The sequence below is a fragment of the Oncorhynchus nerka genome, linkage group LG15 (assembly GCF_034236695.1).
Source record: "Oncorhynchus nerka isolate Pitt River linkage group LG15, Oner_Uvic_2.0, whole genome shotgun sequence".
Taxonomy (NCBI): Eukaryota; Metazoa; Chordata; class Actinopteri; order Salmoniformes; family Salmonidae; genus Oncorhynchus; species Oncorhynchus nerka.
Genome location: NC_088410.1, coordinates 30174391 through 30199886, shown reverse-complemented (window position 1 = coordinate 30199886; position 25496 = coordinate 30174391). Strand labels below are relative to the sequence as shown.

General features: G+C 43.9%; 1 protein-coding gene and 1 long non-coding RNA gene across 2 annotated transcripts in view; one reads left to right on the top strand and one right to left on the bottom strand.

The window, feature by feature from the left end:
* The window catches only part of LOC115143549 (ras and Rab interactor 2-like), a 47953-nt gene extending 26995 nt beyond the window's left edge, over positions 1-20958 (top strand). The window contains 9 exon segments of the mRNA XM_065001494.1: positions 3401-3492; positions 7392-7814; positions 7817-7840; positions 7843-8796; positions 13910-13992; positions 14422-14647; positions 15463-15594; positions 16567-16730; positions 17528-20958. Of these exon segments, the coding sequence (XP_064857566.1) occupies positions 3401-3492; positions 7392-7814; positions 7817-7840; positions 7843-8796; positions 13910-13992; positions 14422-14647; positions 15463-15594; positions 16567-16730; positions 17528-17875 (2446 nt within the window). The 3' untranslated portion in view covers positions 17876-20958.
* A 2404-nt stretch (positions 20959-23362) lies between these two features.
* Positions 23363-25255, bottom strand: LOC115143552 (uncharacterized). The gene is made up of 2 exons (XR_003865649.2): positions 24207-25255; positions 23363-24104 (listed from the first exon to the last, which is right to left on the bottom strand). It is a non-coding gene; the product is annotated as an uncharacterized LOC115143552 (long non-coding RNA).
* Positions 25256-25496: the final 241 nt, after the last annotated feature.

Here is a 25496-nt window from a genome sequence, read left to right as displayed (position 1 = left end):
CTGTCAGTTAGATATGACTATACCCAATTCAATGCTACCTCCTTAAAACCATAATGCATTCATTTTGTCAAAGTTATTTCATGATCCACTAAATTAAATGCTGCACTAAAAATAGTATACCCACAAACCTGCCATTATCCATAACATGACTGGTCAGTCATGTCAACCAATGCAGTGGTAGTGGAATGTTTTTTGCGATAAGCATGCTGATTGGCTGTAATCAGATAATTTTTTCTCCCATATTTGTCTACTCACAATACCCTCCAATATCTTATTGAGTGAAGGGAGTAGACTAATTGGTTGACTTTTGGCAGGAGTAATGGGGTCCTTACTGTCTTTCGGAATAGGACACAGTTTAGCATGCTTCCATACATTTGCAAACATCCGTTTTTCCAGTGACCAATTAAATATGTACAGTGGGGAAAAAAAGTATTTAGTCAGCCACCAATTGTGCAAGTTCTCCCACTTAAAAAGATGAGAGAGGCCTGTAATTTTCATAGGTACAGTTCAACTATGACAGACAAAAGGAGAAAAAAAATCCAGAAAATCACATTGTAGGATTTGTAATGAATTTATTTGCAAATTATGGTGGAAAATAAGTATTTGGTCAATAACAAAAGTTTATCTCAATACTTTGTTATATACCCTTTGTTGGCAACGACAGAGGTCAAACGTTTTCTGTAAGTCTTCACAAGGTTTTCACACACTGTTGCTGGTATTTTGGCCCAATCCTCTATGCAGATCTCCTCTAGAGCAGTGATGTTTTGGGGCTGTTGCTGGGCAAAATGGACTTTCAACTCCCTCCAAAGATTTTCTATGGGGTTGAGATCTGGAGACTGGCTAGGCCACTCCAGGACCTTGAAATGCTTCTTACGAAGCCACTCCTTCGTTGACCGGGCGGTGTGTTTGGGATCATTGTCATGCTGAAAGACCCAGCCACATTTCATCTTCAATGCTCTTGCTGGTGGAAGGAGGTTTTCACTCAAAATCTCACGATACATGGCCCCATTCATTCTTTCCTTTACACGGATCGGTCGTCCTGGTCCCTTTACAGAAAAACAGCCCCAAAGCATGATGTTTCCACCCCATGCTTCACATTAGGTATGTTGTTCTTTGGATGCAACTCAGCAATCTTTGTCCTCCAAACACGTCAAGTTGAGTTTTTACCAAAAAGTTATATTTTGGTTTCTTCTGACCATATGACATTCTCCCAATCTTCTTCTGGATCATCCAAATGCTCTCTAGCAAACTTCAGACGGGCCTGGACATGTACTGGCTTAAGCAGGGGGACACGTCTGGCACTGCAGGATTTGAGTCCCTGGCGGCGTAGTGTGTTACTGATGGTAGGCTTTGTTACTTTGGTCCCAGCTCTCTGCAGGCCATTCACTAGGTCCCCCCGTGTGGTTCTGGGATTTTTGCTCACCGTTATTGTGATCATTTTGACCCCACGGGGTGAGATCTTGCGTGGAGCCCCAGATCGAGGGAGATTATCAGTGGTCTTGTATGTCTTCCATTTCCTAATAATTGCTCCCACAGTTCATTTCTTCAAACCAAGCTGCTTACCTTTTGCAGATTCAGTCTTCCCAGCCTGGTGCAGGTCTACAATTTTGTTTCTGGTGTCCTTTGACAGCTCTGGTCTTGGCCATAGTGGAGTTTGGAGGTTGTGGACAAGTGTCTTTTATACTGATAACAAGTTCAAACAGGTGCCATTAATACAGGTAACGAGTGGAGGACAGAGGATCCACTTAAAGAAGAAGTTACAGGTCTGTGAGAGCCAGAAATATTGCTTGTTTGTAGGTGACCAAATACTTATTTTTTAATTTGCAAATAAATTCATTAAAAATCCTACAATGTGATTTTCTGGATTATTTTTTCTCATTTTGTCTGTCATAATTGAAGTGTACCTATGATGAAAATTACAGGCCTCTCTCATCTTTTTAAGTCGGAGAACTTGCACAATTGGTGGCTGACTAAATACTTTTTTGCCCCACTGTATTTCAGTGGAGCTGCAATCTGGAGAGCAGCATAGCGAAGTAAAAAATTGTCCATAAGATCATAACCTGTAGATTTACTATCGGGTACCATGTGTTAAGTAAGAGGTAAGCACTCAGGACATAGCTTGTCTCAACTGCTGTAACGGATTTCGTCTTCCTCTGAGGAAGAGGAGTAGGAGAGATCGGACCAATGCGCAGCGTGGTACGTATCCATAATGTATTTTAATGAGAATGAATACAAAATACAAAAAGAACAAGAGAATCAAAATGAAAACCGAAACAGTCCCGAATGGTGCAAACACTGAAACGGAAAATATTCACCCACAAAACACAGGTGGGAAAAGGCTACCTAAGTATGATTCTCAATCAGAGACAACGAACGACACCTCTGCCTCTGATTGAGAACCATACCAGGCCAAACACCTAAACACAACCTAGAAAACGAACATAGACTGCCCAACACAACTCACGCCCTGACCATACTAACACAAAGACAAAATAAAGGAACTAGGTTCAGAACGTGACAACTGCCCTCTTCTCACTTCTGGTTTTAGACCAGCTCCATGCCAGCTGGGCAGACAAACAGCTCAGAGCGAAAGACACGTTAGAACTTTGTTTCAACTGAGAAATAGAAACCGAAACATTAAACAACTGTAACGTCAGTAATGTCCAATAATGACAAAACACCAACTTATAGTAAACATACAACAATACCCCATAAGTGGAATGACGTAAAACCTTTGTGGTCAGGGAAGTAGATGAAAGGAACGTAGTACCACTGTGCCAGTAATGTCCAGTAATGTCCAGTAATATACAGTAATGCCCAGTAATATTCAGTAATATCCAGTAATTTCCAGTAATATCCAGTAATGCCCAACACAGCACAACACAGTTTCAATCTGGGAAAAATACAGAATATAATGATACTTTACTATCATTAGCGGCAGGAGTTTTTCATATTCACTTGACGTGACTAGGAAAAAACTTCAGGCCCGAGTTAAAGTTCATTAATAACAAGAGACCTAGTAGGGAAAATATCCTCAATAACTTGCATATTCAAATTGACAGTAAAAGGAATGTTTTAGTCAGCATATTGTGATTGCTAGTGAAGAGATTCACCAGCTGAGGCCTCAAGGCTCTGTTAGTTGGCATTGAGTTGACAGTAACAGCACAGTGATGTCACTCTCTTCCTCATCTCTCTGCTCCGGTCGCTCTGGTGTTCAGGCTGTTGTGTTTGCTTTGACAAACCCCTTCTACCACCCTGTGACATCACCCACCCTGAGGACAGAACACAGGTCCAGCTAGCAGGAGGAGATACAGACTGGGAAAGTCCACTCTCGGAGTCTCCTGAATATCTGTTGGACATTATAGACATAGTTGGATCATTCTCTCTCTTCTCTTTTCAGGGACGTCCTTCCCTTCACCCTGAATCTCCCAGAAGCCATTGCAGCCTCCAAGACTCAGAAAGACCTGGAGGAGGTGGCCCAACTAGGAGCAGGTACTACAGTAATAGATGGGTAGAATGTGATCAACTCTATTTTCTTCTCTGCTTAAAGGGATAGTTTGGGATTCTGGCAATGAGGCCCTTTATATACTTTATATACTTAAATGGATACCATTTATATGTATCTGCGTCCGGTATCAAGGAAGTTAGAGGTAGTTTCGCAAGCCAATACTAACTAGCGTTAGCACAATGACTGGAAGTCTACTAAAACAGCTAGCATGCTGTTCCCATAGACTTCGAGTCATTGCGCTAATTCTAGTTAGCAATTGCTAAGAGACATAAAAATGGTATCCACGAGTTCATCTGACTCTGGGAAAGTCCCAGACTAAACTATCCCTTTAAACCCCTTTAAACCTGGCCCTGGAGATAATGAATATGATGTTGAAAAGTGGAGAATGTCCCCAAAAGTGGGCTATAAGCCAATGAATTATCTGATAGTAAATTGATATAGAAGGAATCCAAATGGGCTGTGTCTCCTTGAGTACATACAAGCATAACGAAAGAGAGTGACATTTCTATGTGTACAGGTGCTGCGGCTACTGATACCGTCTATTAGCTTTATATGTTAGTTAACTCATGCTGACCGGTGTGATCTGGTTTCATGGCAGGTTTAGTTAGTCACTCTGTCATGATATTCTTAGTTTCCTTCTGTTGAAACTCCAGTGTGTGAGTCAGTTTCCTCCAGGCAGGCTGCATAACTCAGGGTTGGGGAGGAGGGTGTGGTGACTGGAGTATTATACACACAGGCACGAACACACACAGGCATGGACACAGGCACACACACCAGTCACAGGCTTACTCTGACCCCTCGTGTATGCATGGTTACACTGAGAGAGAGAGAGAGAGAGAGAGAGAGAGAGACACGTCTCAAGACATCTATGTTATTGTGTGAAACGCGTGAATGAAATACATGCTGTCCGTCTGGGGTACCGAGAAAGCAAATCGTCTTGAAGCCTCTCAAATATTACTTTTCTGGTGCCACATTTCCATGGAGATGTAAACCCACACCAGTGTGTCGCCAGTGTTTTACAGAAAAGGCTGAGCCTTTTAGCTCAAACACTGCGGTAAATCCTGTACAGAAATGCATAATGGGTATTTTCTCTCTCAGGGGGCAAAAAGGATATTGTTTTGCGGCACCAAGATTTTATCAAAGGTTTTTCCAAGGGCAGCAGACTTTGGCTCGGCTAAGTCATTTCAACGTAGTTCATGAATTATTCATACTAACTACGAGGTCATGAAGGGAATAGCGGACATGGTTCCCCCTACTGAATTGAGTTTGTTCACTCACTACATACACACCTTGTTGCAGTATACTCCATTACGGAAGGTTATGAATACATTACTGACACACAATTTAGCTCTGGGTACAGAGTCTGTCCTAGACTCAGAAAGTAGTGGAGGAAGAAATGTCATTTGAACTATCAGTAAAGCTCTCTGCAGGAGATCCATCCAGACTATTCCCCGAGGGGAGGGGGGGGGGGGGTCACTGCTAAACCCAGCCCAGGATGAGTGCACTCTGGGTGGGGTAAAGAGCATGGAGAGTTTGCCTGTCTCAGTCTAGCTCCAGAGGTCATGTTTCTCAAGTGGGCATTGCATCAATACCAACGAGTTGTTTCCGTCCCTAGACTAGAGAGGTATGACGAGACCTTTGAAGCGGTGCCCGACATAGCTCCGTCGCTCTCTACCGTCCCAGATGTGTTGCTGTGCAGAGGGTGTGTGTGTGGAATTCAATGCGTACAGAATGTGCTTCGCAGTCCTCTAAAGTAACTTATGGAATCATTTATAACAGTCTGTAGATTCTATTACATGAATGCCATTATTCTGTAAAGTATTTCTTAGTGTGTGATTGTTTGTCTGGATGAGTTAGCTCAGAGACTTGTGTACCAAGTGTCAGCAAACAATAGACTGATTCAGTGGATACAAGTGAAAAAACAGAAGAGACGATCGTAACGGAAACCAATGTCCTGCATTGCAGCAGAAAACTCGGGCAAAGAGAAGGGAGGTGGAGGGCGATCAGGAAAGAGGAGGGCCTATACACTACTGTAGGCCTGTCCAGTGTGTAGACTCCTCCCACCACCCCTGTGGAATTTGCATGTGTGACTCCCTCTCCGTCTCTCTGTCTCTCTGGGTGTGTGTCTGACAGCATTCTTGAATCAGTGCTGGGCGATGCAGGGCTGAGCTCACCACATTCTCCGCTGCCTCAGAAGAGCGTAGGATCACAGAGGAACAGAGAGAAAGAAAGAGAGGGATATTAAAAAGGTTGACTGCCTAACTACAGTGCTACTGGCACTATATTGTGGATGTGTCAGTGAACAGGAGGATAAAGTAAGTGGGAAAGGGGTGTTGATGGTCGTTCCTGTGGGTGTTTATGCATTTTGTTTGTGTGTTTGGGTCAAGGTTAGGGCTAGGCGGTTTGTAGGTTTCTGTGTATGAAGGTATGTATGTCTGTGTATGAGGGTATGTATGTCTGTGTATGAGGGTATGTATGTCTGTTTATGAGGGTATGTATGTGTCTGTTTATGAGGGTATGTATGTGTCTGTTTATGAGGGTATGTATGTGTCTGTTTATGAGGGTATGTAGGTATGTATGTCTGTGTATGAGGGTATGTATGTGTCTGTTTATGAGGGTATGTATGTGTCTGTTTGAGGGTATGTAGGTATGTATGTCTGTGTATGAGGGTATGTATGTGTCTGTGTATGAGGGTATGTATGAGTCTGTGTATGAGGGTATGTAAGTGTCTGTGTATGAGGGTATGTATGAGTCTGTGTATGAGGGTATGTAGGTATGTAAGTGTCTGTGTGTGAGGGCATGTAAGTGTCTGTGTATGAGGGTATGTATGAGTCTGTGTATGAGGGTATGTATGTATCTGTTTATCAGGGTATGTATGTGTCTGTGTATGAGGGTATGTAGGTATGTATGTGTCTGTGTATGAGGGTATCTATGTGTCTATGTATGAGGGTATGTAAGTGTCTGTGTATGAGGGTATGTAAGTGTCTGTGTATGAGGGTATGTATGTGTCTGTTTATGAGGGTATGTATGTGTCTGTTTGAGGGTATGTAGGTATGTATGTCTGTGTATGAGGGTATGTATGTGTCTGTGTATGAGGGTATGTATGTGTCTGTGTATGAGGGTATGTGTCTGTGTATGAGGGTATGTATGAGTCTGTGTATGAGGGTATGTAGGTATGTGTGTCTGTGTATGAGGGTATGTATGAGTCTGTGTATGAGGGTATGTATGTATCTGTTTATCAGGGTATGTATGTGTCTGTGTATGAGGGTATGTAGGTATGTATGTGTCTGTGTATGAGGGTATGTATGAGGGTATGTAAGTGTCTGTGTATGAGGGTGTATGTCTGTGTATGAGGGTATGTCTGTGTATGAGGGTGTTTGATGAGGGTATGTAAGTGTCTGTGTATGAGGGTATGTATGTGTCTGTGTGGTATGAGGGTATGTAAGTGTCTGTGTAGGGTAGGTGTCTGTGTATGAGGGTATGTATGTGTCTGTGTATGAGGGTATGTATGTGTCTGTATGAGGGTATGTAAGTGTCTGTGTATGAGGGTATGTAAGTGTCTGTGTATGAGGGTATGTAAGTGTCTGTGTATGAGGGTATGTATGTGTCTGTGTATGAGGGTATGTATGTGTCTGTGTATGATGGTATGTATGTGTCTGTGTATGATGGTATGTAAGTGTCTGTGTATGAGCGTATGTATGTGTCTGTGTATGAGGGTATGTGTCTGTGCATGAAGGTGTGAAGGTGTTTGTCTGTTTCTTTGAATGGTTATCATGACTTTGAGTGTTATTGGGTCAGGTTGTGGTTAGGCAGCTATTGGAGGTTTTTCAATGTATGGTGTGTGGACTCTGTTAATGATTCCTAATCTCTTTTCTCCTGTTAGGATTCTGGCACTCTGCTCTAGGCAGCCTGCGAAGGACAACCACTCCCTCTCGCCCTCCACCACAGCGCCCTGACAGAGACGGTGACATCCAGGGTGCAGAGAGGACACAAGAGAAACAGAGTGCGACTTGCCACAACAGCGTTCCTCCAGCTCGTCCCTCTTCCTCCTCCTCCTCTCGCCTGGAGAGAAGCCAGTCCAACGGGGCTCTTTGCTTCGTCAACCCCCTCTTCCTCCAGACTCACCGGCGGCTTGAGGAAGACCCTCAATCCTCTTCCTCCTCTCCTTTCCCCTACGTCACACACTCCACCCCCAGCCCAGGAACTACCGGTGGGACGTCTTCAGCCCCTGTCACGGACCCCAACGTGACCAGGAAGTCACGTCCACCTCGGCCCCCGCCTCCCCATTCCCGCTTATTCCCGCCCCCCGTTCCCTCTCCCAGCGCCGCCAAGCTCCCCTCCCCCCACCCCTCTACCCCAGAAGCCCAAGAGCAGCATGCCCGAAACGCCCGCAGCCATTGTTGTCACCAGGCAACCACTGCAACCTTCATCCAATCAGAATCTTCGCCCCACCCCTCGCCCTCCCATGGGTGCCAGGCACAGCAGCCATTCCAAAAATATGACAAGCAGCGCCGCCATCCCTGTGCCCCACCAACACCCTCAGCACCCTCCTCCCCGACGCCCCAATAAACCTGACATCGACGCCCACCGGTGCCACATCGCTCTTGATGACGAAACTATCGCCAAGGCTCTGTCCCGTGCCAAGCTTCCCCCTTGCCAGACACCGGCCATACCCACTCCCTCCATAGTGGGAAATGGTGCTGGTAGCCCTCCCAGCCCTCCGGGTAAGACCCCCAGGCGAGAGGGACAAGAGGGGAGGCTGAGCGACATGTCCATCTCCACCTCTTCCTCAGATTCTCTGGACTACTCCCAGCGTCCCCTCTCCCTCCCCGCCAGCCCCCCTCTCAGATTACGGCATCACCTTGGCAACAACAAGGACAGCAGCGACGACGAAGACCTCTGTGACGAAGAAGAGGAAGACTACGGTGTCAGCCTGGAGAACGACCTGGACCAGGGCCTCCGTCCTCCCTTCAAAGCCCACCGGAGAGGGGTCGGGGTCAAAGTTGCGCTGAGTTTCCGGAAAGTTTCTGGAGTCTTCAGCACGTTCATGACCCCAGAAAGGCGAGCCGTGAGGAGGATAGCGGAGCTCTCCAGGGACAAGAGTTCCTACTTTGGATGCCTGGTTCAGGATTATATCAGTTTTGTACAGGAGAATAAGGGGTGTCATACTTCAGGCTTAGACCTCCTGCAGACCCTCAGACAGTTCATGACCCAGATGAAGGCCTACCTGACGCAGAGCTCCGAACTGGACCCGCCCATCGAATCCCTCATACCCGAGGATCAGATAGGTGAGTTTGTGTGTGTGGATTGTGTGTGGGGTAGGGGGAGGGGGGGGGTCTTTATGGCCTCAGACTACAAGGAAGCTGGTGTGTGGGTAGATACATACGTACTTCACATGAACGTCTGTATGAGTGTGTGGTTGTGGGTGTTTCTCATATCCCAATTATTTGCTCATGTTGGCTCTCTCTCCGAGCACTTCAGCTCTAATAGGGAAGTAATACCTAAAAACTAGTTTCACAGTGACCTAATCCACTTACAACATATTTTATAAACTGTCAAGACTTAGTCTATGTACATGATGAAAATTAGCCCAGCTATTTGAAGCACTCCCTATTAGTCCATGTTAAGACAGACTGGTTATAGAAACCAGTGTTGGGTTACGGAGATGCCAGTGAGATGCCAGTGAGATGCCAGTGTACCCTCCCTTCCCTACAGTCAGTTATTCCTGGCCTCTCCAGCTTGGCACAAATTCACACAGTTGTGCCAAATGCCAAGCTTCTTTCGTGGTTCAATTGGAATGGCAAAAATGACAATTATCTCCCAACCAAAATCCCTAAATGTCAAGGGATTCTTTTAATGTGGGACCAAATATGGTGTGACTTACTAGTGACAGAAAATAGGCCTAGTTAGAGGAGGCTACAATACGTAGTCCTCATTTTGACGACACAGAGCTGAAGCAAGCAAGTGCTAATGTTTGACAGTGAAATTGTGATGGAGGCTGACTTAGCCAATGTTGTCAAAGAGGGTTTTCATTGACTTTGGGCTGAATACGTATTTGCATGATTATGTAGCCTTAATTTTACACTCGTCTCTTTTCCCTTGTTCTTTGTAAACAACAACAGCCAAGCATTGTTCAGAGAAGAAGTGGTTGTTGGAGTGGTAGCTGACCTCTCTCTCTCTTTCTCTCTCTCTCTCTCTCTCTCTCTCTCTCTGTCTCTTTGTCTATCTCTCTCTCTCTCTCTGTCTCTCAATTCAATTCAATTCAAGGGGCTTTATTGGCATGGGAAACGTGTTAACATTGCCAAAGCAAGTGACTCTCTCTCTTTCAACTTAGAAGTATGCAAGGTAATAAACACAACAATAAAAGACTACCAATGCTCTCGATAGGACTATGCATACATTTACTAAACCGGGCACAGTAACATTCTGCGACCCAAAGGACAGTAACATAGGCTAGGATGTTCCGTGTTTGCCACCAGATACAATGTTTACAAGGTTTAGTCTCGACTAGTAACACAAATGGGATTCCTGTATAGACAGACAGACTGACGTAATGGTAAAAGCCGCAGGCTATGGAAGGCTTTCAGGAATAGAGAAGTGAAGCTTGGACCGTGCTCTCCTCACTGTTGACATACTATGTCAGTGTAGACTGTATACTGTATGTATAAGAGGCGTTAGGGAGAAATGGGTGTAGGTCGTCGTAATGTCATTTAAAAGTCCAAACTGGATCGATTTACTAGTAATTGAGGTAAGGAGGGGGGGTCAAATGTATAGTTTTACTGGTAATTGAGGTACAGAGTGAGCATGGGGGTAGAGTAACCAAGTGTGTGTGTTTATAAAGGGAACCAGAGGACTGTCAACACACACAGATACCCACACACACACATACACACACACACACACAGGTTGGTTTTACTATCCAAGTGTGGGACCAAAAAATGTATTCCCATTCAAAATCCTATTTTCCTTAACCCCAAACCCCTTACCCTAAACCTAACTCTAGAGACAGTTTGTGCTGTTCTGTGAAGGGAGTAGTACACAGCATTGTACCAGATCTTCAGTTTCTTGGCAATTTCTCACATGGAATAGCCTTCCATTTCTCAGAACAAGACTAGACTGACAAGTTTCAGAATAAAGTTATTTGTTTCCAGCCATTTTGAGCCTGTAATCGAATCCACAAATGCTGATGCTCCAGATACTCAACTAATCTAAAGAAGGCCAGTTTTATTGCTTCTTTAATCAGAACAACAGTTTTCAGCTGTGCTGACATAATTGCAAAAGGGTTTTCTAATGATCAATTAGCCTTTTAAAATGATAAACTTGGATTAGCTAACACAACGTGCCATTGGAACACAGGAGTGATGGTTGCTGATAATGGGTTTCCAGCTACAATAGTAATTTACAACATTAACAATGTCTACACTGTATTACTGATCAATTTGATGTTATTTTAATGGACAAAAAAAAAAAGTATTTTTCTTTGAAAAACAAGGACATTTCTAAGTGACCCCAAACTTTTGAATGGTAGTGTAGGTGACCTATGAGTACAGTCATGGTATGATTCATTGTATAGGCTGACCCCAAGCTTTTGAACGGTAGTGTATATCATAAGGCCTTTCCACAAATAGAACAATGAGTCAGATATTTCACCGGATGTGTAAATGTGAAGCGTCCGGTTGGTGTTTCCACTCAGTACAAGATACGGTGATCAGAGGAAACCCAGTGCACGGCAGAGGGAGAATATTGAGCGAGATGGATTTTGGCCATATGACCTCCATACAGTTTCCAAAACTAGAATCTGGAACAAACAGAGTGGACTGCGTTTTAGAGACTTTATCTTTTGCTAAAGTTGTAAAATATGTTGTTGTTTAGGAGGAGTGTAAGGGTGAATTGAGTTATTGCACACACGCACTTCACGGAGTAGGTGTTCCCTAACAGAAATATGCAAATACATGCTAGAATGAGCCAATAGGATCTCACTAGCTCATGCTTGGCTCTGCCCACCTCCTTGTTTGTTCTGCACACTATGCTTCATTCACTCCTATTGGAAACGACAGGCCGTTGGCCTTTCTTTGAGGGCCTAGTTATACCGTAACACAGTGGTGTTAAGAATCTCCTGGTTTACAGGCCACATCAGGCCTGTAAATCACATTATGCTGGCTTGCAAAGTGATGTGTAATTCCTATTGGAATCCAGACAGAGTTAGGATATCCAACAAGTGGAATTGTTAATCACCTGCAACCTGCATTCAGAATGACTGATAGGGTAGGGAAGATTGAATACTGAGACTACCTCAATCATTTAAACTGGAACATCCATCTCAGTATCGGGTACAATAAATCCAACAGATTGGATGTTTAAAAAGAACTGTATGTTATTTATCTTTGTGTAGCACAAAATGTATCACCCAATCGTTGTACATGCAAAAACACAGATATTACAGTAAAACAAACTATTCTGAAAATCTCCCTGCAATAGAGCATGCTGGGAAATAGTAGATTACAATTTTTTTTACATTTGTTTTCACCTTTAATTTGACATTTAAGTCAATGCTGAGACCAAGGTATCTCTTCCAGATGAGCCCTGTGTAGCACCACAATACACATCAAAATACAGTAAACACAATAGACCACATATTCATATACACAATAGTATATGCCTTATTATACACAACAACAAAAGCTAATCATAAAAAACTAGACACATTCTTCAGTATGAAGAGGGCCCCTAACAGTGATGAAGGATGTCTGGTTCTATGTAGAACCCTTCTTGCCTTCCAAAGAAACATCAAAGAACCCTCTCTTCCAAAAACAATGTAGGATGTTCAAGGTTGTAGGTAGAACCATTTGGCTTACAAAGGACCCTTGTCAACAAAAAGGGTTCTTCTGATCAAACTGGTTCTTGGTAGAACCCTATCTCTCCACAAAGAACCCTTTTGGAACCCTTTTTTCTAAGGAGTGTAGCCCATTGTTGCCCAAGACTTACAGTGTAGCCCAAGGCTTTACAGAGGAGGTATAGCAACATAACAAACATTGCCCAACATACCAAGGAGTCAAGGTCCTGAGAGGAAACCAGCAGTAAGGAAGTGTAGAGGGACGTGTGTGTGTGTGTGTGTGTGTGTGTGTGTGTGTGTGTGTGTGTGTGTGTGTGTGTGTGTGTGTGTGTGTGTGTGTGTGTGTGTGTGTGTATGAACTACTAACCAGTGTGTGTTTATCCAGCTCTCGAGTCCATGTTAATAATCTACCTACCTCTCCATCTATTCAGAATCATATTTATTTTATTAGTTGTAGGGAGTGGGGAGTTTTCTAACCTTACACTTCCCCAAACCTCCCTATTTTTCTCTTTCTTTTTCTCTCTCTCTCTCTGTACACCCTCTCTCTCTCTCTCTCTCTGTACACCCCCCCTCTCTCTCTCTCTCTGTACTCCCCTCTCTCTCTCTCTGTACCTCTCTCTCTCTCTGTACCTCTCTCTCTCCCTGTACCTCTCTCTCTCAAGCTCTCTGTACCTCTCTCTCTCAAGCTCTCTGTACCTCTCTCTCTCTCTCTCTCTCTCTTTCTCTCTTTCTTTCTCCCAGCTCTGTTTTCCTGGAAAACCCAGCATTGCTCATGTCAAACACCATAAAGCAGTCCTCCTTTCTTGACTTCTGCTACTCTCAGGTTTTCCACACAATAGGCCACTAGATTAATTTGGATGAAGTCCTTTTGCATGATACTGTGGCGTTAACCAATGCAAAACTACGGTTCAGTACCCAGCTGCCGGCTATGGTTCATGGGCTCTGTCACCGCTAGTTAATCAGCAGCAATGACTGAGAAACAGTTATTTGCTTGAAAACAGGTTGCACCGCTTCGCTGACCCTGATTTTATACAGTTTGAGGTCAGATGAAAAATAATAGAATAGGCTACGTGATGGATGTGGGCTATTGTTTTATCAAACTGTGAACTTTGTGTTCATGGATGTATCCACTATTCTCCTGGGGATCTTGAGGTGATGTCCGTTAGTGCAGGTTCAGCTATGGTTATGGCTGGGTTATGTTTTAGGGCGAGGCAGTGGAAGTAGCTCTTCACAGCTTACGCACCATTGTACAGTAAAATGCTATTGCATGGTCAATCTGCATCTGGGTCAGTTGAGGTTTTTAATGGTTATGGATGGTATTTATTTTACGGCATGACTTTTTACAGCGTTTAAGTTTACCGTTTTATTGCGGAAAAGCGTTTGCAGTTGCATGAGATTTACCCCCTTTAAAAGTTTGAAATGTGAAGCTCTTATGTAACGGAGAGTTTTAACACATCCTCCTAATTGTGTGAAACATTTATTGAACTCTATTGACGACTCAATATGGGCCAAGCCAGTTTGGGGAAGCAGCCACTAACCCCCAACGTGTCTGTGTGTTTTATCTCTAGACTCTGTCCTGGAGAAGGCCATGCACAAATGTGTGTTGAAGCCGCTGAAGGGCGTAGTGGAAGTGGCCCTGCACGACTTCCAGGTGAGCTTTGTCTTCCATTGCAGCACCTGATAGAATCATAGTTGATTCTGAAAGTTAGTAGAACGTCAGTCAAGGAGCTCATGTCTTTTAAACAGGATATATTTTATATGCAGTGTTTACACTAAGGAGAATCCTGAAGTTGATGTCATCATAACCACAGGTCTGAGAGGTTTTCTCCCCTTCTGGTAATTACATTTCTATGATGGAAATAGAATAAATAGAAGGAACAATGATCATAGAAATGTCATTAATAGATGGCGATCATGACCATGATGATGATTCATAACCTTGTTTGTCTAGTAATTATATATCTATAACCATAACCTTGACCTTCCTCTCTCTCCTCTCCCATTTAAGCATTGGGGCTTTGTCACTTCTTATAGCTAAACTTCTACGCTCATAACCTTCTCCTCCTTCCTCTCCTCCTAGGTGAGCAGTGGAGGCTGGCAGCAGCTGAGGGAGAACCTGGCCCTGGCTAAGACCCGGAGGCCCCAGGACCTGGGTGTGGACGGGGCTGTGCCACCTGACCCCATGGCCATTGAAAAGATCCGCCACAAGTTCCACAACATGAGGAAGATGTACTCCCCGGATAAGAAGGTGTCGCTGCTGCTCCGAGTGTGTAAACTCATCTACACCATCATGCAGGATAACTCAGGTAGGTGGGATTGGGGGGAGGATGTGTTTTGGGAGAGAGGGTGCCTGTGCAGAGAGTGTGGATGAGTTCCACATATATGTCTATAGTGTACCTGGTTGTGTATTACACAAGATTGGGATCAATTCCATTTAAATTCAGTAAATTCAGGAAGGAAACTAAAAAGCACTTTTTCTTAATTCTTCTGTTTGATAAAATATTTTTAAAATTATATTGAAATTCAATTGACCCCTAACCCTGTTTTATCTTCTGAGTGTGTGTGTTTGTGTGTTCATGTGTGTGTTTTCATCTGACCACACCTTTCCTTTCCCCGCTGTGTAACTCTCTCTCAGGGTGGATGTACAGGGAGGATAACTTCCTGCCCATACTGGCCTACGTCCTGGCCCATTGTGACATGCCTTTCTCTCTCTCTCCTCTCTCCTCTTTCTTCTCTCTTCTCTCTTCTCTCTCTCTCTTCTCTCTCTCTCTCCTCTCTCGCTCTCGCTAGTGGCTCTCTCTCTCGTCTCTTCTCTTCTTTCTCTCTCTCTCTCTATCTCCTCTCTCGCTCTCGCTAGTCGCTCTCTCTCTCGTCTCCTCTCCTTTCTCTCTCCTCTCTCTCTCTTCTCTCTCTCTCTCTCGCTCTCCTCTATCTCTCTCTCTCTTCTCTCTCTCTTCTCTTGCTCTCTCTCCTCTCTCTCCACTCTCTCCACTCTCTCTCAATTCCCTTCTATTCAATTTGCTTTATTGGCATGACGTAAGAATGTACATATTGCCAAAGCTTACTTTGGAGATGTACAATATTAACATAAAAGTAATAATAATCTGTCTCTCTCTCTCAGGGAGGATGTACGGAGCAGATGACTTCCTACCGATGCTGACCTATGTCCTGGCCCAGTGTGACATGCCTCAGCTGGACACTGAGATCCTCTACATGATGGAGCTGCTGGATCCCACACTGCTACATGGAGAGGGTAGGTCTCCCATCACATAATGATACTGGATTCAATACCACAGTATACAGTTTACCTGGACTGGATCATTGAAGAGGGGAGGTCTACCTGTCTGGCTCCTCCAACTGATCTATCCCTACCTTTATCTATCAGAATGAGTCAAGCTCGTGTTGTGTCATGCTGCTAAGCGACCCTCTGAACTGGCCGTCTTGCAAGGTTTTGTGGCGACAGATTTCACCTTCACACAAGTACAGGAGGCAGTGTCTGGACTGACAATAGATCTGCCGGGCCCAATCATAGTCCAACTTCAGGAACTTGGGTCAGGACAACACAATCTGGTCAGTTCTCCTGTGTGTCTGTATCATAAACCACAGTAAAAACGCAGCCCTACCTCACTTTAACTCACAGTAATATTAGAACTAGACAGGTCTATAATAAATTAAATCTAGTATCTTGGTACACTCTACCTAACATAATTTTTTTTCTGCAATAAACAGGCAATTTATCTCAAAATCAAGTTCATAACCATGCATATGTGTTAGCTCAGGTCGTGCAAGGCAACTACAGGTCAAGTTCAAGCCCAGACTGGAAGGCAGGCTTGGTAGGAAACAAGTGTGTTCCACAGGAAGACGATGTGAATTGGAATGTTCATAAGGTGTGGGTGGGTTCCCTTGGAAAAGGTATTGTCCCTCTAGTTAGTGGCTTCCTGATGATTATCTTACAAAGGGCACTTCCTCTAGTCCAGTGTCCTGTTCTCAGTCCCAAACACACTGTAGGAGTGCAATGCGATATACTCACGTATAAACCAGAATGTATTCTTCACCAACATACAGACCGTATACGTCATTTTCCACCTCGTATAGCCTCGTTGACACATTAACACGACCACAGTCAAACTGCAGCATGCCCATATTAACATGTATTATATTTCTCTTCCTGGGTCTCCTCCTTCCCTGCCTGCTCTCCCCTTCTCCCCAACCTTCCCTCTCCCAGGTGGCTACTACCTCACCAGTGCGTACGGGGCCATGGCTCTCATCAAGAACTTCCAGGAGGAACAGGCAGCCAGGGTCCTCAGCTCCGAGGCCAGAGACACCCTGCATCAGTGGCACCGCCGACGCACCGCCCAGCGCACGGCACCCTCCGTGGACGACTTCCAGGTATCGCCCTGAACCCCATCTGACCCCCCCCTCCCAGGCAGTGAGTTTGAAAGAACACCCCCCTAAAACACTACCCCGAGACGGGGACTGAATCTGCATGGCTCCAGTGTGAAGTTTCCCTTAAGTACAGATCTAGGATCAGCTTTCTTTCCCCCAATCCTAACCTTAACCATTAGTGGGGGGAAATGCAAAACTGACCCAAGATTAGCGTCACGGGGCAACTTCACTCAACACCAATCTGCATGAGAAGCGCCGGTGGTGACATGCCGAGACTATCCCTCTACATCTGGATCTGTATTCAAAAGGATCTGAAACTATGAAGACACTTTTGGAAGAAAAATATGTGTTTGATTTCCGGGTTAGAGACGGTCAAGAAGGAAGTGATATTGAGAAGGAAGCTGATAGGTAGATGAGATAGGACTAATCTAATGCATGTGATTGTGCGCTAATGTCACGTTGTCTTGGTTTTTCTCTGTTCGCTCTGAAATGGCTGTGTCTTCCTGTAAACGCCATACAAATAGTAGAGGCTATAGAGTCGTACCAAAGCTCCTTCATCTTTCTCCCTGTGTGTCTTCAAAAACAAAAATACATTCCTGTGTATTTGTGTCTCAGTTCTGATCCTGCATGTGCACCTGCATATAACTGATATCCGTGTAATGTTCTCTGTCTCTCTTTGTGTCATTTTCTCCCATGTATTTTTGCATGTGTATATGTTATATCTGTTTTGCATGTCTGCATACATGTATATTTGTATCAATGATACCTGTATCACATTCCTTGTATCCCTTCTCCTTCAGAACTACCTGCGAGTCGCCTTACAAGAAGTCAACAGCGGCTGCACAGCCAAAACCCTCCTAGTCCACCCGTACTCCACCACCGAAGAAGTATGCTCGCTCTGCGCCTACAAGTTCAAAGTTAATGACCCAGAGAACCACTCCCTCTTTCTCATCACTGAGGCAACCAGTCAGCAGCTTGCCCCGGACACACACCCCCAGCGAATCAAAGCGGAGATACACAGCCACCCAAACTCGCAACCCTTCCATTTTGTCTACCGCAGAGTGCCCAACCTTAACCTGTGTATACCAGCTATCCCAGCTAACCAGCACAATGGCAACTGCCTACTGCCTAGCCAATTGGATGAATGAAACTGAATTGAAATTAAATAAAACCTTATTGATCCCGAGAGGGGTCATTGGATTTTTCACTAGTGTACAAACACATACAGGAACAATTCAGACTCATACATCAGCACACATAGACCTGAGAGAGCACTGATGGATGGTGGAACAAGTACAATACCTGACTGCTGAGACTGAGGCAGTCCTAATATGGACACCACACGGGTATGATGGAACGATACTGAATGGTGATACTGAGGATGTCCTAATATGGACGTGTATCCATAGAATGGTAGTGAATGGTGGAAATGGAAAAAATACACTGTATATTTCAACTATAGGGTCAGAGAATGTTGCTGTGTGTTGTGAAGGGATCCTAGACTACTCAATGGAAAAAGTAGTTCCTATTCTTCTAAAAGGAGACAGAAAGAGGAAGCAGGTGTGGAGAGAAGTGTCTGGTGTCTGCATGCATTTCACTCTCTTTTTAGGGATACGGCACGTGAGCGTCAGGAGTTGGTTGGTCAAGTCCAGTGTCGGGTCAGCTTGGACTTTGTGTTTCCTAAAGAAGGAGCACAAAATGGCCGCCGCAGAGCCCTCCATACTCTGATACGCGCGCTCTGAGAACTGACTGACGTTTCAAGTAGTATGACTGGGGCCTGAAGTATACTTTTTAGGAAACACCCTTGTGTGACTCTTTTGTGAGGTCTTCGGACCAGGAAGTTCTCTTACATCACATCCTCACGGTCTGTTTTCGTTACAAGGACAAATGTACATGCAGAAGTCAGTGTATCTGACTGTCTTCTTCTAACACTGGGACCTGGTTAGAGAACGCTGAGCTTCTGCTCCTTTCCGGTGCTTGACTTGGGCAGGAGCTCATCAGAGCTGAGTACCGGCACCTCAAATGTTCTGCTGCTTGAGCTCCTGTTCCTCTTATAGAATATTAGCTCAAAAGTATTGTGGAGCCCCTGCACCTGAATTTTATCAGTACCGGCAGCCAGAATCAAGTCCAGCGCTGCTGCTTTCTATCCAGGTCAACACATAGAATGGGATGACCCGACTGTGTGATCTCACAGTTGTCTTTTACATTACCTCTGGGGCTTGATTCAATCCCTATCACCGAAATTCAGCGCTATAGCGGAAGGTTGACGTTTATTGTCATTGAGTCTTGCCCTGGGAGCAGCAGTGAGCGATTTCCGCTAGATGGGCCAGCTGCAAAGCCAAAATGGTCTATTTCGTAAAAATTCATGAAACTAAATGTAGCTTTTTGGTCATAATTTAAGGTTAGAGTTAGGCATTCGGGTTAGCGGTGTGTTTGAGTTAAGGTTAGGTTTTTATGACTTTGTGGCTGTGCCAGCTAGTGACCACTCTGCAGAGCTGACTCCAGGGCAAGATTCATTACAATAAATGCCAACCTGCATTTAGCATGCTTGATTTCTGATTGAGCCGACAAAATGCAGTTTACTATGAATGCAGTCTCCATAAACGTGGGAACATTTCCATTAAATGTACATCGCGCTATAACTTTGAACTTCAGCGATATGGATTTAATCGAGCCACCTCACTGGGCACAAACTGGTTGAATCAACGTTGTTTCCACATCGTTTAAAAAAAATACGTTCAAACAACGTGGATAGACATTGAATTGACGTCTGTGCCCAGTTGTCCTGGTGTGATGTGTGAAGCTAAACAGATGCTTTGCGATGGTTGGCTAGACTTTCATGTGGATTTGGCGACCCCTACAAGATAATTGAAGAATGGCTTGCAGCAGTATGGACATCATATCAACTTGCGTACTCTTGAGTTTACAACCTAACTGTCATTTGCAATGCCATTATATTCAAACAAAAGAGAAACCCGCACACTGCTCTTGCTGGTATTACTTATTTTGATATATGCTTTAATTAGAGCAAGAGCAATGTGCAGGTTTCTCTTTTCTTTGAGGTTATCATATTCCCTCGCACCTGCAACCAGATAACTCAGATGTGCGAGTGTTTTTTTGAAATAAGAAATACAATTATATCAAATTATATAAGTGAATATATTTTTATGTAGCATTTTGTATGATTATTTTGCTGCAGTTGCTGGTCAACTGTAGACAACGTAAAAGTGTAGATTGTGTTTTTATAGGAAAATTATATTTTATTTGGATTGAAAACGTAACCAGTGAGTTCCTGAGATCATTTTCCCCACATGCCGTACGATTTTATGCCAGTAAATTAAACCAATAAATATTTTGGAGACAGAATCTGAATTGACTCAACTAAACGTGTGTCTATATCAACTGCCTCAGCAAATGGGAATGACTGTATTCAAAGTTGTACTGGAAAGTTGATATTGTATTGGTTGACGAGAATATGCTATTTTTGTTTCTGTCTGTTATCTATAGGGGTCACTGGCTGGTTCCTTATCAGCTATTGAGAATAGATTTTAATCTAAACTAATAAAGTACAATCTCATCTCAGTCAGTATTAGTGTGTATTACTGAGAGAGTTTGGTGATCTCTAAAAAGAGAACGGTCAACCGTTTTATTGAGATAAGTATTGTACAGTCAGTTGATATAATGGTAATCATTCGGTTACGACATAACCATTTCTAACCACTACTGCACATACTGACATTCTCCTCACACACTTTGTGATTTGCTAACACCTGTATGATTTTCTTCCATCACTGTTTTGCCCTATTCAAAACGTGACGAGTAGAAATGGATATGTAGTGTTCGAATAATATTATGGCACTACTGCTAAACCAACCAAACTGTATTTTTATCTTGTATATATTCTGGGGATTTTTTAAAAAAAAAACATGTATTTTTCGAATTGTAATGCAAAGAAAGTTGATGAAATGAGGGGGGGGTGGGGTGTTAAAATATGCGAGATGGTGTTGGGTGTCCTCCCCCAAAAGCCCTGTAGCCTTTCTTTGACTATTACTCCCATTAAAACTAAACCTCCCTATGATGGGGTTCTTTTGTTGACCTTAGTGACCATTTGTTGCCATGTTGGACTAAAGTAGCAGTGAATATACTTTAATAAGAAATAACATGCATCTTAACATTTTACTCCACAAACAGTTACTGTCGTTTGTCTTTGAATAAAAACACCACAATGTAATCCATTTGAACAGTTTTATTTGTCGATTACATTTAGCACATCACAAATGTGAAAAATAAAATGCAGAAACGAGTATGTGTGTAAATATATCCATGATCTAAACAAGGGTCGTTAAAGTTAGATCGGACACAGTATGAACCTCCTTCGGTGCATTCAGTGGGATATGTTTCTTTACGCATGAATCAATATCTTCTTATCTCCTCTCCTTTCTTTTGCATGTTTTTCGATCTGGTGTTATTTGCCATAAGCATGCGGTGGCCAACACTTCAACTGTCTCTTGACTTTAGACTAGAGCCTTTTCAGACTCCGATGCGTGATTCTTTTTTCTTCTTCTGAATGCTTAAACACTAACAGTGATTCTTGAAGCACTATCTCTGAAACCATTAACACGTGTAGCCGATGCATTTACCAAGTGTGCCAAACTGAATGCACGTTCTCTGCTTTACACTGAGTTTGTCATTTTATAACACACTTTTTTGCAAAACTGTAAACACCACCCACTGCTTTACACTCAGTTTGCAATTTAATAACACACTTCTAGCAAAACTGTAAACATTGGTCTCTACATTGCTACACTATTTCGCCAATTGCCTTTCCACGTTGACACATGTGAAAACACTTAGATAATGAGTTCACTTACAAATCAGAGCTTGAGAACTATACATAGGCCACAGGTAAACATTTGGTTTGGACAACAATGGAGGCCAATATTGGACAGAGAGGAAGAGGGGTGAGAACTGGAGGAGTACAAGGAGGAGAAAGAGGAGGACGAGGAGGTGAAGAAGTAGGAGGAGGAGGAAGAGGTGAAGTAGGACGGGGAAGAGGAAAGGGAGTCGGGAACACAATAACTGATGAAATCATGTTGTCAACCATGGGATGAGCATGAGGGAGGCTGGGCAACGGGTTCAACCAAATATGAGCAGTTATACTGTTGCAGGTATAATCCGGATATTTCGAAATGAGAACCGGTAAGAAACTGTAAATGCTGTAGTCTTACTGGTACAGTAATATGTAGTGTACTTTCGTAATGAGAAGGATCTATCACTAAAACCATTCAAATGTTTTTATAGAACTGCAAGAAAACCAGTATCTGGTGGAAGAGGTGGACTGTTCACCCCAGAGCTGGAGACCCACATTGTGGTCATTGCAAATAACTGTATCAGACTCAGAGACCTGCAGGACCACATAATGGTAGATAACACCATATTCCTAAACGTCAACAGAGTGAGTCTCTCTGCACGGTCGTCTACTGAAAGGCAATAGAATTAGGATGAAGCAGTCCCTTTCGAAATAAACTCAGACCGTGTAAAACAACTGAGATATGAATATGTGCAGGTAACCTATACTATCCTATCATTGGTACTGGATCTGGAAGTGGCTGGTGCTACATCATACTAACTAATCCCTGTCTTTTCCTACTGTACTACATTGTGTTGTCTTGTCTCTTCCCGAGAGTCATGGAGCTAGAAGCAGATGCAGTGCATCACGAGCTAATATTTGTGGATGAGGCAGGTTTCAAACTTGCAAAGATAAGGGGCCGCGACAAAAATATAATCGGACACAGTGCCATCATCAACATATCGGGACAACGTGGTGGCAACATAACAATGTGTGCGGCTATTAGTCAAAACGGAGTCCTTCGCCATCATGCAATCCTAGGCCCATACAACACTGCACACATTATCACATTTCTGCAAACCCTCCACAACAGGCTAATCCCTAATGGCCAGGGGCCAGAGTAGCCCAGGTACGTTATCGTCTGGGACAATGTTAGTTTCCACCCGGTTGCTGTGGTCCGCAATTGGTTCACAGGTCACCCACCCACTTTTCATCGCACTCAATCTCTCCTTATACTCTCAGTTCTTGAATCCTATTGAATAATTCTTCTCCGCATGGCGTTGGAAAGTGTATGATCGCCAGCCGCACCAACGCATACCCCTTCACACGGCAATGGAGGAGGCTTGTGGAGACGTCGATTAGGGGTTATGCCAGGCCTGGGTACGGCACTCCAGGAGATACTTTCCAAGACAACGTCGCGTGTGATGTGGATGAAGTCTTATGGCCAGACCCACAAAGAAGGTGAGATGTAGCCTAATATTTTTTTTATTTTGTTTTCTAGCACAAATGTTTTTATTTTCTTCTACTGCGCTTTTGTTGTTTGAGGAGTATTATAATATTTTGAGAAAAAAAAAATCCCCCTTATATGTATTGATAGTGTGTTATGTTTGGAATACACATCATACTTTACACATTTGGATACCTATGTGTATGTGTGTTTAAAACATGAATGACAAAACGTTATTGCAAACTCCTATGCCTATTTATACCATTAGTTAGTAGTTGGTGCTTTGTGTGTAACGACTCTTGTCTTCTGACGAGGAGTAAGAGATGTCGGACCAATATGCAGCGTGGTAAGTGTCCATTTTAATATATAAAACTGAACACTACAAAAATACAAAATAACAACGTGACTGACCAAACGAAAATCGAACCAGTCCCGTATGGTACAAACACAGGAAACAATCACCCACAACTCAAAAGTGAAACCAGGCTACCTAAATATGGTTCTCAATCAGGGATAACGATTGACAGCTGCCTCTGATTGAGAACCATACCAGGCCAAACACAAGTAATTTGTTCATTAGATTGGGGTTGAACACGGTATTGTGCTCTCGCCTTCAGTGGGATGCCTTTCATGCATTAATCAGTCTCTTCCTCCTCTCCTGCTCTGATCCACAGTCAGCGCACAGCTTCGAACATTTGTGGGTGCAAGACCCACAAACAAATCGGTGGCACTGTGCACAGCTTTCATGGGCCTGGTTCCGTGCACACTGCGGCTTCACCTGGCACTGTGTTCTCTTCCAATTAGGGAGCTGGATGGGTGCCCGGGATGGAGGCGGTGCGGCCTTGGCTGCCTCCTTGGCGGCTGCAGCTGCATTCGTCTTGGCTCTCGTGTGATTCTCACGAAGCTCCAATGCCAGATCCATTACGAAATCTCTCCTCGGCGTTGTCTTACCGGTGCACTGGGTGAACAAAACGTGCACGTTGATAGTAGCCAGGTCAAACAGGTTGTAGAATACTGCAACAGGCCAGCGGCGAGTACCCCCTTTCACCGTGAACTGTCTGGCCATCTTATCCACACCAACCTGGAATAAAGTACTAAACATGAGCAAATAGCACAAAAATACAATTTGTTACAGAAGAGCACAATGCATGAAATATGGTAAGGTATAGGACTAATAGCCTACATTTCTTCTGTTATAGTGCGCCAGGGTCTCTGGTTTTCTCTTTGTGTCAATGGCAACTGTCAGATGCTTAGTGCTCAGGATAGACGTTTTTTCTAGGCTTCTTTCTGTAAACCGTAAGTGTTGCTTTGTCGTGCTTCTGCACTGTTGTGAAGAACAGCTCTGCTTGTGACTGGTTACATGCAGATGGAGGCAGCTCCAGTCTCGTCTTATTCACCGCCCCGACCAGGTTTGTGTTCTTGTCAATCAACTTGTTAACCAATGGCAGTGAGGTGAAGACATCGTCCATTTTGACATTTCTCCCCTCACGGAGGTATGGTTCCATTGCTCCACAACGGTGATGTTCACTCCTGGCTTGTAAGAGGTAACACATCTCTGTACAAACGCGTCCCAAACTTCTGATTCTCAATTTGTCAGTATCCAGGCGCATGCGTCTGGTCTCTCTTGCATCAAAACGCAGGTATCGCATGATCTTTCTGAAGCGGTTCCATGGCAAGGTATCTCGGAAGAAAGTGATCCCATACCTGTCTGACCAGAGGCTCTCCAAACTCGTGTTCTTTCCTCCGTACAGTCCTCGGACATACAGGAGCGCAATGAACGCTTCCAGCTCATCCACAGACATGTCCCACGTGTTGTCTCCTCTCGCCTGGCGCGCCTCAGCTACAGTACAGTCCTTGATGTGCTGCAACATCTCCATGTTACATAAACAATGAAAGCTGTCGAATGCTCTGTCGATTTAGTCTTTTGCGTAAAGTGAGGGCTTGACTACACTGGGATTCCATTATGTGCTGATAATCTACTCGGAGCATTGTCAGCAGGCAACGTCTGTTATTGACGCCTGCACAGTGGGCATAATTTGGGTTCTCTTGCGCCGAGGCAGCTCAGGCTCCTAATCAGAATCGCAGTTAGAATCAGAATGTAATGAACGATTCCTCTATTGGTCATCTGAGTCGATCTCAGCATCAAGTTCCTCCCCTCCATCTGACCCCATCTCATTAAAATCTCAGAGTTATCAGCGCTTCTCGCACCTCCATTCTCCGTCTTGCTATTGTATGAACGACTTCCGCTTCCACGCCACCCCTCTCTCGTTTTTCCAGCTTCTTCTTCTATGATAATGGCGGTCAGCAAACAAACGTTAAAGGTGCATGCCACCACCTACTGTGCATGAGTTTGCACAATCACGGTTTACAACATCACATTTCTAAATCATCCTACCCAACTCAGTATTTCTGAGTTAATGAAAGAGCCCTACTAACTTCTAACAGTACAGTTTATTTTAATGAATGTTCAAAA